Source organism: Perna viridis, chromosome 3, assembly GCF_037379345.1.
Source record: "Perna viridis isolate PV_CMFRI_1.1 ecotype Kerala chromosome 3, ASM3737934v1, whole genome shotgun sequence".
Taxonomy (NCBI): domain Eukaryota; kingdom Metazoa; phylum Mollusca; class Bivalvia; order Mytilida; family Mytilidae; genus Perna; species Perna viridis.
The window spans coordinates 37,683,773-37,696,950 of NC_142447.1; the positions used below are offsets into that span (position 1 = coordinate 37,683,773).

Here is a 13,178-nt window from a genome sequence, read left to right on the forward strand (position 1 = left end):
ATTCAGCATTTTACATCAATCTTATGTAAGCATCTAATTAACTTGGATTCATTTTATTTTGCTTCAAACGAAAGCTTGAGAGACTTTGGTGAAATTGAATATGATACAAACATATCACTGATTTCATAAGTTATGTGCCTTACCCTAGGTCTACCTCCTTAAAGACATTTCTGAATCAAACTTTTCTGTTTGTTGATAAAGGTTGTTTCTTCATTTGTTCATATCCACATTGAGCAACTAAATGACCATTTTTAAATAGTTTACTTGTGACTCAATTGGCACGACAACGTCGATGCTTGTTTTCATAAAACTGTTTTATATAGATCTTTACCCAGAATGCGTTTGAATCATCGATCTGATTATACATTTTAGATTGCTTTTCTTCTGATTTGTACATTGTTTTACTCTCATAGCTTTTAAATTCTTGGTCTACTCTTTTTCTAAGGACATAAATCAATACAATAGTTGTGTCTAAACGGCTTTTTGTTCCACTTTTGTGCTCTTATGTTTGTTCCGATTTGTTATGTTTATGTTACATCGTCTTTTGGTCTCTTATATCTATTCATACTATCATCTTTAGGCTTAAATCTTTAAATTTTCTATCCTCGTTCTTATCAGAAAATAGTTCTACTGCTGAAATTTTAGGACCAATTCCGCAATTTAAAAAACATATGGATATGTCAAAATGATAACAAAATGTCAAGAAAAAGATTGACTGCGTCATAAATGATCGAAGCATATATATTTTACGCGTTATCGGCTATTATTTTAGTACAATGAAAACTGTTTAAATCGAACCCCTTTTAGGTTTCAGAATTATTTCGGTTCCATAGATGTACTTGTTCGATTTACCCAGGTTCAAAATTAAATTGATAAATCTGTTAATACAGGTTTTTGAATTATTTATGGTTTGGTTTAGACAGGTTTTACTGCGTTTTTTTTTATCATATAACTTTCAAGTGAACCGAAAGGAGATTGGACATTTTTAATACAATGCTGTTCGACGGACAACCTATGTTTTTGCTCTATGATGTTTTTTCTTTTTTTGTTTTGTAAAATGTACTTATTTTTGATATTTTAAATTCGTTAAATTATTTGCTTTCATCTATGTGTTTTTTCTTGTATTATATCCTCCTTATACAGTTCTCATCATTGTACATGTACAATATTTCCATTAAATACACCCATTTGTCGTTATTTTGAGATACATTCTTATGGCGCGCGACTTAAGTTAGACGTGTTTGAGGTAATTTCCATTTATGCAAACCCTCACAGGATTACTGGTAGTTCTAATGCTGCGTATTATCAGTACCAGTAAATGTGCAGTGCGCATAAAACACATTTTTTGTAGTCAGCATAATACTTGTAAAAGCAACTTCTTTCCCTAGCTGTATTTTTGCAAAAATATAATTCCAGACTCCTCTGCATACCCGATAAAACTAACAAGCATTGCCTTTATATCTTGGTTATAAAATTTAATGTAAGATGTGCATTCACTAACATACAGAAAATAAAAGTAGGAATACTAACGTGTCCAGGAAGAGAAAATTTTAGACATAACAAAACTGAAGCGACATGAAAATACACAATAACAATCACTTAGTTATTAATGATTTAATAAAATAAGTGTGCAGTAACGTCTGAAATTTCCCTGAGTTTTAGAAAAATAATGAGGTAGATGTATCCTGTAAATGGTGATGATTATTGCTGCCTTTATCTTAATTCAACAACATCCATATACACACCGTACATGCCTTTTTGCAAAAGTTGAAAAGTCGAATATCCCTCTGAAAAGGTAAATTGCTTAATAAAAACGACATTTTGACTACAACAGAAGAATATTTCTTTATATCTTGCATATCGGATGAGTAATATATAAATACAATTATTCAATTTAACATATTAAAAAAAGGTTTGTCTTTGTAGAAGATTTGATCTTTCATTTTAAAAAATGTGCAATCGTTTTGCGTGAAAATAATGTTCATTCTGGTCTACTATTAGATTATTACCATATAAATATTTTTAAAAATATAACAAGTGACATTACAGATACTTACATCTTCAATTACCCGTTCCCATTCTTCCTGGCCACGACAGCAATGCAGTTACGCCATTCAGGCTAGCTTGGGAGGTGGTTTGAACTTTCTTAGTGGGCACTTGATTTTGTTTCGTACGTACAGACGTTTGTGCTGTTATTCCTATGAGTAGAATTCGTTATTCGGTCATGTGAAGTATTCTTAGTTGCACAAACTGTATAAAGAAGATATAAGAAGCTGTCTTTGCAAGAATCATGCAAAATCTGAAAAATGTGACACACCCACCTACATATTATTATTTTTGTAATTAAGTTGTTTTATGGGTCTATGCTATGAAATGTGTAATTATTCATTCAAATCTGCCTGCTCGTAGGAGATAATCAACATTGAAAAATCAGTAGATTCTATTGTATTTGAGCGTTATTTACAGAGTTATCTCCCTTAATCTTGAATTCTACAATGCATTCTATATAATTTTTATCTCCTAAGAGCACAGGTTATATGAAAAACCATATGTTAATTTCTGTTTACTATGACATTTCAAACAAAATATCAAAAATAAAAATATGTAGGCTTTTTACCCATGAATCAATTTCGCATGATCCGTAGCTGGAGTGCTACTTAAACAGTAAACAGGTTTGAGAATAAGAATAATAAAAGTATAAAGTAAAAAGCTTCTTCTGTGTTTATATTGTCACTACGTGAACATTAAAGTACCAAGTATATTTTTCTCAATTTGTTTAGATTATTACGTTATCTTCTTCAAGTTTTATGTGTTTTGCATAAAAGTTCTTCTAACCTAAAAAACAATATCACAATAAAATCAAATGCTGTAAAATATTCCGTTTCAATCCTTCGAGTCATTTCTAAGGAACAATGTGGATGTTTCATAAGACTAACAATGATCACTCTTATACAGCTCCAGAGTTCATCACTGGCTTGTTTTGTATTTTATTCTGTACTTATGCTTGGTTCTATTCAATTGATTTTTATTTATTCACGGTAGTTATTTGTTTTAAGTTTGATCTTATACATATAGGAAAATTTGACCATTGCTTCTTTTTTTTTTTGCATAAGGTCTTTGTAACCAATTGTATTATGATTGTATTATTTTTGTCATAAATGGTCAAATCTCACATTTTACTATTAGTATAATGTCTGTAAAACTAACGATTATCAGTACTTTTATTCCAAAACATTGCAATCAAATGGTGAAAGAATAAAGTATTGCATTGTAATGAGATGATGGTATTTATGGTCGCGATATTCGATACAGTGACAGTGATGATTCTGAACAAAAAATGCATGCAACATCACAGGAATTATTTTCGTTGGTGACATGTAAAAAACCTGGACAACTCAGAACACTATAACCAACTTCAGTCGGATTTCTCCACTGGCATTTAAGGTAGCTCCTTTCTTATTTCAGGATTTCAAATTAAAAGCAAATTAAAATCGTTCTACTTACCTATATTTTCAGTAGTTGTGTTTGTGACCGGTTGACTACCACTTCCAGAGGCTTCAAACAAATGAAAAATGAAAATGATACATAGAATGAGCTAAGTAGCAGTATATCTATATCTACATGCATACCAGTAGCAGTATATCTATATCTACATACATACCAGTAGCAGTATATCTATATCTACATACATACCAGTAGCAGTATATATACCAGTGTTCAAGAATTACAAGCAAATGCGTGTGATGTTTAATTGTGACCACCATAAGTTACATTCATTGCAGTAAGAAAATTAGAGTACGAAAAAACTTATTTGACTTACATGTGTGTACACCTTATATAGAATTTCAAGTTTCCACTAGTTTTAATTCAAAATCCTATCACAATAATCTTGTCAGCTCTTAACATACTAAGAATTTAAGTTTTGCAACCAATAAAACTTGAAAAAAGGGCGTTCACTTTCTATTGAAATTTTTCAATTTACCGTTTTTGTGAAGTTTCACTTTAATAACCCAGAACTGTGGTGTTTTATCATACATTATCAAGCTCCATTCAGCGGCAGACGTTCGTTCCGTCTCTTACTAACCGCTGCAGACATGCCTTTCGAAATTCTCGTTCGCTTTTTCCCGACTTTGCATTGTTTTGGAGGGTTGGCTGCAGCGTCTAAATTGAATTTCGAACGTCAGACGCTGCTTCGGAACTTAATACATTACAAGCTATACAAAACTTTTCTTTTCTATATGATAAAGACATTGGTAGAATAAATATATTACATGTATTGTTATTCATTCCTACTCCTGGACTGCCATCCGTTGTATTCCCTGTAACCATTGTTCTATTTACTCATTACTCAAAATAAGCGTTAATTATAAAAATAAAATACATGTAGTTCAGTACGATAGTGTTATCTTATTTGATATCACATTTGAAAGTTTATGGCATTTATTGCACTATTGTATTTATATTATGTAAGAGAACATTTCTTTAACTTTGAGAGTACAAAATGTTTGTAGAAGGTGATACCTGTTGTCATATTTGTAATCGGCTGACTTCCTGTATCAAGAGCTGTAGAAAATAAAAAAAATCAATGATCATCAAAAACGTCACTTAATTAAAATTGTAGTGCTAATAAAATTGAGACAATATGTACACAAAGTGGTATGTACACCAATTAATAAGTATGAGAGAGAAAATATGTATTATTGGAATGATTAGTAACATGTTTGGTCTTTGAATACTGTAAACACATTAATTTTTGCGGTTTACTAATTTTCGCTATTTTCGCCGTGTACAGAAAAGCGCGAAAAATAGTACCCTTGAAATATTTTTTTTACATTATTTAATCGTAGTCTTTTTTTGTGATCGCGAAAATATATAACCGCGAATGTGTTCAAAACAGAATCCACGAAAATTTATACGTTTAAAGTATCTTTTTGGCTTGATAAATTTATATTTTACTTATAGTATTTTAAACAAACTGCTTTTAAGAATAAGTAAACAATTTTTTTACATACATGTTCCATTTCTTGTTGCTGCCTCTGTTGGTGATGATGTGGGCACAGATTTACTTCCCACTGGTGTCATGCTGTCAACTGTAGAATGTTTACTATGACCCGTTGTGACAAGAACACTTGGAGTTGATGCCGTCGTTGGGTTACCGGATATTTTTGCCTGGACCGTAGTTCCTGCATTATTTCAGATCATATGTCATCATTAATAGGTTTGCAAGAATAATAAAAGAATAATTTACATGAGAAAACTGTGCACATAGGTAATAAATGTGAGGTCATTGATTATTTTTACAGATCTTCAAGAATAAATGGTACACTCATGTTAGTAGCTGTCCTTAAAAAAAGAAAGATAGGATGTGACTCATGTATGTCAATAACCCACCGAATCACTTTCATTCTTGGTTCAGAAACAGTGAACTGAAAATAAACTTAGGTATACCAGCTGCTTAAAATCATTGATATTTTAATACATTTTGAGATGCCATTGTTTGTTCGTAGATGTATTCATAAATATTCAAATATTCAATAAACAATAATCTTGAAAAAAACTGCCTCATCTGTGAATAATAAGGGTGTAATGTTTCACGAGTCATGGTTGTGTTTAAGTAGCACTCCAGATAAGAATCATGCAAAATGTGATTCAAGGTTAGCAACCCTTTACATGTATATTTTCATTTTTGATATTATGCTTAAAATGTTATACTAAATAGAAAGGAACATTTAGCGTTCCATATAACCCTTGTTCTTAGGAGATAAAAAATTATATATCGAACATACTATAAAACTCTAAATTAAGGGCGAAACTCTGTAAATGACTCTAAAATATAAAATAAAAACTATTGGATTGTTAATGTGAATTATCTCCTAAGAGCAGACCGACTAGAATGACCTTTCATCATATAGATCTAAAAAGCAAATTAATTACAAAAATATAAATGTAGCCTTTTTTTGGGGGGGTGAGGGGGTGGGGTATATAACATAATACAGAATTTGAATGATTCTTACAAAGAATACTACTTGAAGATAATGCTTCTGATCAAACTATAGGATTACTGGTACATTTATCATAATAAAAAAACTAATTGGAATCATCAACAATTTACAAGAAATCAAAGTTTCACATGTATTATTGTTCAACTGAAGTCCACCTCCCGTATTTGTATTGATACCATTTCCTTAAACAATAGAACACCCGAGTAACACAACACAGAATTAGTCCAAAATTATGCTTATTCAAATCAATACAACTGTTTCTTTCTAAGTGATGGTCAACACCGAAGACGATTATGTAAACGAATAGTATGATAACCACAACAAATCTAACAGCTAATATTTATCGGAAAGATGTAAAAACGCATATGTAAAAGAACAAATATAACTTAATCTATATGAGTATTTTAATATTCGTAAGATCAGCATTAACTAGCTAAATTCCCTCTGTTTGATGATAAATCATTGCTGGTAACTGAGACAAGACAATCATATATTAATGAAGTTACCTATTGTAGTATTAATGTTCGGTTCACTTCCTGTTGCAGCGGCTGCAAGTATAAATGCCTTTATAATTCACCTGCACTTAGATACATGTCTATGGAAATGAAATGTTGAATAAAATATCATCTTTAGTTTTTGCTTCGCTGGTTTGATGAACTAGATTTTATCAAAGAGTGGGTAATCTCTAGCTAAAGTGTCATACTTAGTTATTGCGTTGCAGCCTCTCACAGATATGATAAAGTAAACTTATACATATTTGTATAAGGATTATACAATTAAAGACTGAGGAAGAACATAAAATTATGATGAACACTTGAATGCAATGAATTATGCTTTAAGTTCAATGTCACACTAGTTCCCTGTCACACCAGTTGAAATAAAGAAACGAAAGTTATTAAATCATGAAATAAATGTTTCCTAAAGTGTACGTTTCAGTGAATCCAAATATTATTGTGTAATTTAATTTATTATGTTTCTTCTACGTCATTATCAACAAAAAACGGTAGTATAAAAAATAAACTGAGTTCCACCTAGTATTGCAAAAACATAAGCGGTGACCTCATATTTGAACTCATTCGAAACGCGTGTACATCGTTATAATCCTTAATTGGCGATTCTCAAGTGAATCATTGGGTTTTCGTTGTAATTAAATAATTATACTTCTTTTAATATCCACAGGGAGTTAAGCATAAAAAACCCAAAACTTTCAATTACTCAAATTTCGTCTCCTATCATTTCATTTGTTGTTTACCAATAAAATATCGCAAATTGTGTCATTTGTATTCAACCTTTACGATGACATTGCATACAAGGAAAGAGGTGCACTATTTGATCAAAATAGTTTAAAAATACCAAATTGTACAATTAGCCATTTACTTACAAGTTCCGTTATTTGTTTTATTGGTGTTTGGTTTAGTCGTTTCTAACAGATTTACAGTTTCTCTGTTTGTAGTTGTTTCTGTTTTCGTACTTGCCGTTGTGTTTATAACAATAGCTATAGGTGATGTTGTGGTGCTAGAAGCTATCAATAGTGTTGTTGTGGAAGCAGAAGCTGTCGGTGATATTGTGGTAGATGTAGAAGCTGTCGAAGATGTTGTGGTAGTAGAAGCTGTCGGTGACATTTTTGCGGAAGCAGAAGCTGTCGATGACGTTGTTGTAGAAGTAAAAGCTGTTGGTGCAAATGTTGTAGTTGGAGTTGTCGGTGAAGCTGTAGGTGATGTTGAAGTAGACTTAGAATCTGTTGGTGATGTTGTGATGGTAGAGTTTGTCGGTGAAGTTTTGGTTGTAGAATCTATCGTTGATGTTATTCTGGTAGAATCTGTCGGTGATTTTGTGGTGTTAGAATCTGTCAGTGATGGTGTGATGGTAGCTGCTGTTGGTGATGTTGTGGTAGAAGTAGAAGCTGTCTGTGAGGATGTTGTTTTAGTTAAATTTGACTGTTTGGTTGCTCCTGTCATTGAGGGAGTTTTGTTGATTGTTTGTGAACCGGTTCCAGCATCTAAATTTTGAAAGAAGAAATCAATGGTAGGTAAGAATGATTTAGCTGAATTCAATGGCTACGTCGTTTTCTGTTTAGTATAAACACATAAAAAAGTGTTAATATACTATGAGGTTACTTTAAACATACATTATGGTAAAAATAAGTACTTACCAGTGTTATTAAAGTTGGTACTTGTATGCCCATTAGTTGTGTCTAGCAAAAATTACAAAAATGATATAGCATTTGAAATGTTAAATGATTGCAAAACAATAGGATTAAGGTATCGCAAGTTACGTCGCCATTTCAAAGTTACACCGTAGTATGACCTGAATGACTGACATGTAGTGTATATTTCCAATATAAACAACGTCCCCCATCTGTCATGTCATAGACATCTTTCCATTTATACCGTGCTTGACCTAATGGTTTTTTGACCCTAAACAAAAAGCATTAGGAGTGTCTGACAATAAGCAGGAAGTACTAACTCTCCCGGTTTATGGTTTGGTTCGTTTTCATGTGTGTAATGATTTAGTTTTATTGGGTTGTACCATTGTTTCTCAACTTTTGATGTATTGTTGCTACTTTCATTGTTGTTTTGTACAAGACCATTCCCCCCTCGTTTGTACCTTTGGTATTGTTTCCTCTTTCAAATGTCAATTTTAGATATGAATACTTTTTATGCAATTTGGGTTTTTTCAACTGTGGGGAGGTTAGGGGTTCACAGACAAAATAATTAATCAAAATAAAAGTGAAAAAAACCATTCTGATTTGTAACAGGAGCAGCAGATACTGTTTCAATGATTGGCATGCCAAAGCATAATCATACACAATTTCTGCTATTTTCATTAATAGGTACAAACATTTTAAATAGACTACTTACTTAGTTCAGTAGTTAAAGTTGGTGGTGTTATAGCTAAAACATAACAAACAGTTAATAACTTTTCAATATGAAAGAAAAAGCACGACATTTTTAATATTTTAATAGTAATTTTTACACGTGTCATGTATGCACAGAAGAAGTAATAATCAAAACGTTTGAATGGATTCAGAATAATGTTGTTTAATCTCGATGCTTATTTTAAGTATCTACCATGTCAATGATGCGTCTCTATATTTTAAGTATCTACCATGTCAATGATGCGACTCTATATTTTAAGTATCTACCATGTCAATGATGCGTCTCTATATTTTAAGTATCTACCATGTCAATGATGCGACTCTATATTTTCAGTAATAATGGCTTTGATTTTTTAACTATAGTTTTAAATTACATTAATAATGTATTTGTCTTTATTTTGTATCACTTTAGGTCTTTTTTTACTTTCAGCTAAAGAATACTTGCGAACAAAAAGTGTAAATACCGTCTGTTTTCTGTTCTTGTGTATAGTTTGAAGATATATATGTGGTTTCTATATATTTTGATGTTGTTGCAATATGTTTTATTGTTGTTTGTATTAGTTTAATGGTCGCCGAGAATAGCTTTGATGTTGTTGACGATGTAGTTCTCATCGATGATAGTGTTGTTTTCGGTGTTGTAGTCGATAATATTTTTGTCACTGGTAACGATGTTGTTGTCAATTGTTTTGCTGTCGTGGAAATCGTGGAAAAGGGCTTTGTTATTGATGACTGTAACGATGTACTCCTTTTTGCTGTTGTTGGTAATGTGTTCGTTGTTGATAGTTTCATTGATTTTGTTGTCAATTTAGTTGTTGGTAATGCTTTTGTTGTTGCCTGTTTTGTCTTCGTTGGTGAAGCTCTGGTTGGCTGTTTTGTCGTTGTTGGTAATGTTCTTGTTGTTGGCTGGTTTGTCGTTGTTGACTGTTTTGTCATTGTTGGTAATGTCTTTGTAGTTGGCTGATTTGTCGTTGTTGGTAATGTTCTTGTTGTTGGCTGGTTTGTCGTTGTTGACTGTTTTGTCGTTGTTGGTAATGTTTTTGTTGTTGGCTGGTTTGTCGTTGTTGGTGACGCTTTTGTTGTTCTCTGTTTTGTCCTTGCTGGTATTAACTTTGTTGTATTTGGTACTTCCGTTGTCGTAGGTAGTAATTTTTTTGTCGTTTGTATTGGTTCTGTTGTCGTCAGTAATGTATCTGTCGATGATGCTTGTACTGATGTTGTTGAAGACTGCTGTTGTTTTGGCGTTTCAATTGCTATAAAATTTGGAACTTCTTTATATTGCCTTTCAATTTGAATTACAATAATTACATTTGATTTACTAAGAATTTCAAAAAAAAAAAAAAAAAACAATATATCGCATGCATGTTTTTATGTAGACAACACCAGGATATTTTTTTCAAATATAAACTGGAAATGCTTGTACAAAGTCAGGACCATTGTGATTAATTCTAAATTTCTGGTCTTTGCCTTGACATTGCAATTATTATTCAAAATTTCATTTTTTACTATTTCTTTCGACCATTGCCAAGATGTTTTTTTTTTCAGTTCGGTAATTTTGTCATTACACCTTATTGGATTGGAAAGTATTGAAAATATGTTTTCGCGTGTTGAGAGGTTGTATCTACTCAGTAAATGTAAAATATTAATATATTATATAATATTATATTGTTTTATGTTATTTTACATGTATATAGCATTTTGTTTATAATCTGATGTGTGACACTTTAATAAAATAAATTATGATATAATATTATTATGTAAAATGTTAAGAATATAAGACGGTTTATTTTGTGATTTATAAAACTTTTTTTCAAATATGAATCACATGGGGGAACATTGGGTAAAAAATTTGTATACTGAATAACAGAAAAGAAACGAACTAGAGAATGAAATTCGAGTTAGCATCCACTCCCTTTCTGATCAATTGATTAAGTATTAATTTTGTTATAGTTAACAATTATATACATTGATTTAAGTCAACAACATAGATAAATTGCGTAAGTTATAAAGGAAAAACAACTAAAAGTAGTAATAGCTAAAAACAGAAAAAAGTGTTTAGATTAACATAAAGATTAGAGTTGTCCTTCTTTTTGTATATTATTTACGATAGTTTGCGGCCATCCAACGAGAGCTATATTTCAATTCGACTACCTAAGTAATGATAAAATAATAATGGGCTGCTTGAAAAAAATATACTTTACGCTATTTTTGCAAACCTGGTGTAGCTGTAGTCGTCATTGGAAATTCTGTAATTATAAAAGCTCATATTGATTTTATGTTTACAAATTATATTTTTGTAACGTTAGAATAATACATGTGGTAAAGAAACGTCCAGACCACGATGGGCCATGATGGGCTCCAATAGCTCGCTTAGAACAAAAGGTCACAATGTTTCATTATTAACCAAGCATATTGAATCGAACCCAGATTATAGAAACTAGTTTAGCAAAAATAAAGTGGAGGCAACAACATTGTTTAAAAGTTATTGATTAAAAAGCAGTTGGATCGAAATTAGTGAGCAAAAATCATGTATGAAGACTAAAGGCGGGGTTTTTTACTGTGAGGTTGTTAAAACTATAAGGTTATTGCATCTGTATTGGTAAATATAGCCCGAGCAGATAGCATATTTCACGAGCTTGCAAGTGCAATAGTATGTACTCTGCGATAAATAATATTTCCCAATTCAAATGCATATAGCCTGTTATGTTATGGTAATAAATATTTCACACATCATTATGCGTTTGTATAGATACAAAAGACTGTATTTTCTTTATCGACCAAAATTCATTTATGATATAGTTTAATATACTTCGTTTCTTTGTCCCTAAATGATTATATAACTTACGTGTATCACAAGTACATATTGCACAGTTTTTTCTCGGGCTTCTTTGAAATTAACAAGCACATATTTAATACTAAGCACAATGACATTATTTCTATTGGAAAATTATTTTCATATTTTCAGACACAATCTAAGGTAGTTTTAGGTGTCTTCATTTCCTTTACTATGGCAAATTTTGCTCCGGCCATTTTGTTTTCATCGGAGCATTATTTTGCTTTATGATGGGGAGAGATATACAGTACCTATGACGTTTTTGTTCTTCTGACCACCAGCGCTGGATCCAACAGACAAAGCATTTTTATTTGGTTTTGGCGGTACTAATGTTTGTGTCGTCGTTGGTCGTTTGGATGACATTGTTGTAAGTTTTGTCATAGGCTTTGTCACAGTGTCAGGTTTAGGACGTGGTTGAGGGGTTCCAAACAGAATATTATTGCCTGAACCATTACTACTTGAACCCACGATCAGATTTCTTTTTCTTCCTGAAAACCCTGAAAATTGAACGAATTCTTTATATCATTATTTCGTACTGAAAATATCAATATATATTCTTTTAAGTTATTTTATTCAAATTATTAGTTACTCTTCAACGCTTTGACATGAAATTACATTTTTATTAACTTCTTCAGCAAAATTAAAATAATTGTTCAGTTTTAATATATTTATAGATAGAAATAATGTTGAAACATATTTTTTTTATTAGGAGAGGTTAAGTTTTAAACTATTTTATCGCCCAACTGACAGTAAATGCTTCAGTAAAGTAAACAATTAAAGCTACTTTTGTGCTAAACATCACCAAATCTCTTTGTTAAATGAAACAACATTAATAATGGTAACATACATGACAAAGGGAATAACCAAAAATGTAATTTAAAAAGGAAGATAGTTTAAGGGAATCACAAAAAGCACGGAATGATCTATAAAGACCATGGGTGACTTGTTAGGATACATTCGCAAAGTACGGATATTATATAAAGATCAAAGGAAGTATGGAGGCTATCACCATAATGGTTAAAATAAGCAAAGGTGAAATACAAAAACAGTCACAAGGATTCATTGGTACAAAATAATGATTGGACCCAACTCCATAAGCAAATGATAAAAAAATTGAAAAAAGTAACTTACTTTTTAAAAAAAAAAATAATCCACATACGTTAAACAAACTCGCGTCGTTAAAAAACGGTTTTGACACTGTTGAGCTAATGACATTGACGTACATTAATTAATATTATTCATATAAACTTCCAACAAAGCATTTATTTCAACAATCATGCAAAGAGCGTGAGTATCGGAGCAACTAAATGTCTAATTAGGCTCCCCATAAGCCGTGTTGCAGTTAACAATATTGAAACAAAAATGAAATTTCTCTAAATTATTAACTTTAATATATGTAAAACAAGGGTAATAAGATTAAAACCCATTTTACGAACAGCACAAACAAAGGTTAAAACAATGTATGTTT

General features: G+C 31.3%; 1 protein-coding gene across 2 annotated transcripts; it reads right to left on the reverse strand.

The window, feature by feature from the left end:
• Positions 1 to 1,599: 1,599 nt before the first annotated feature.
• Positions 1,600 to 13,067, reverse strand: LOC148622136 (uncharacterized). Of its 2 annotated transcripts, none has more exons than XR_015920578.1 (12): positions 11,962 to 13,067; positions 11,094 to 11,123; positions 9,345 to 10,130; positions 8,864 to 8,896; positions 8,155 to 8,196; positions 7,384 to 8,001; positions 6,509 to 6,550; positions 5,013 to 5,183; positions 4,522 to 4,563; positions 3,505 to 3,555; positions 2,058 to 2,250; positions 1,600 to 1,787 (listed from the first exon to the last, which is right to left on the reverse strand). XR_015920578.1 is itself a non-coding variant. In XM_088571735.1 (12 exons), exons 1-11 carry the CDS (start codon positions 12,089 to 12,091, stop codon positions 2,062 to 2,064), a joined length of 2,082 nt encoding a protein of 693 aa, XP_088427861.1. In that variant the 5' UTR covers positions 12,092 to 13,067; the 3' UTR covers positions 1,600 to 1,787; positions 2,058 to 2,061. The 2 variants fall into 2 exon arrangements, 1 of the variants encoding a protein (XP_088427861.1); XM_088571735.1 differs by having other exon boundaries at positions 2,058 to 2,198.
• Between the last annotated feature and the right edge of the window lie 111 nt (positions 13,068 to 13,178).

Bases quoted from the DNA above. Each gene is read 5' to 3' on its own strand.
- LOC148622136 (XM_088571735.1), bottom strand. From the start codon at position 12,091: ATGACAAAACTTACAACAATGTCATCCAAACGACCAACGACGACACAA. The intron at 11,124-11,961 runs GTACTGTATATC...TTATAATTACAG, and splicing joins GAAGAACAAAAACGTCATAG to AATTTCCAATGACGACTACA. The intron at 2,199-3,504 runs GTAAGTAGAACG...TTCTACTCATAG, and splicing joins CACAACTACTGAAAATATAG to GAATAACAGCACAAACGTCT.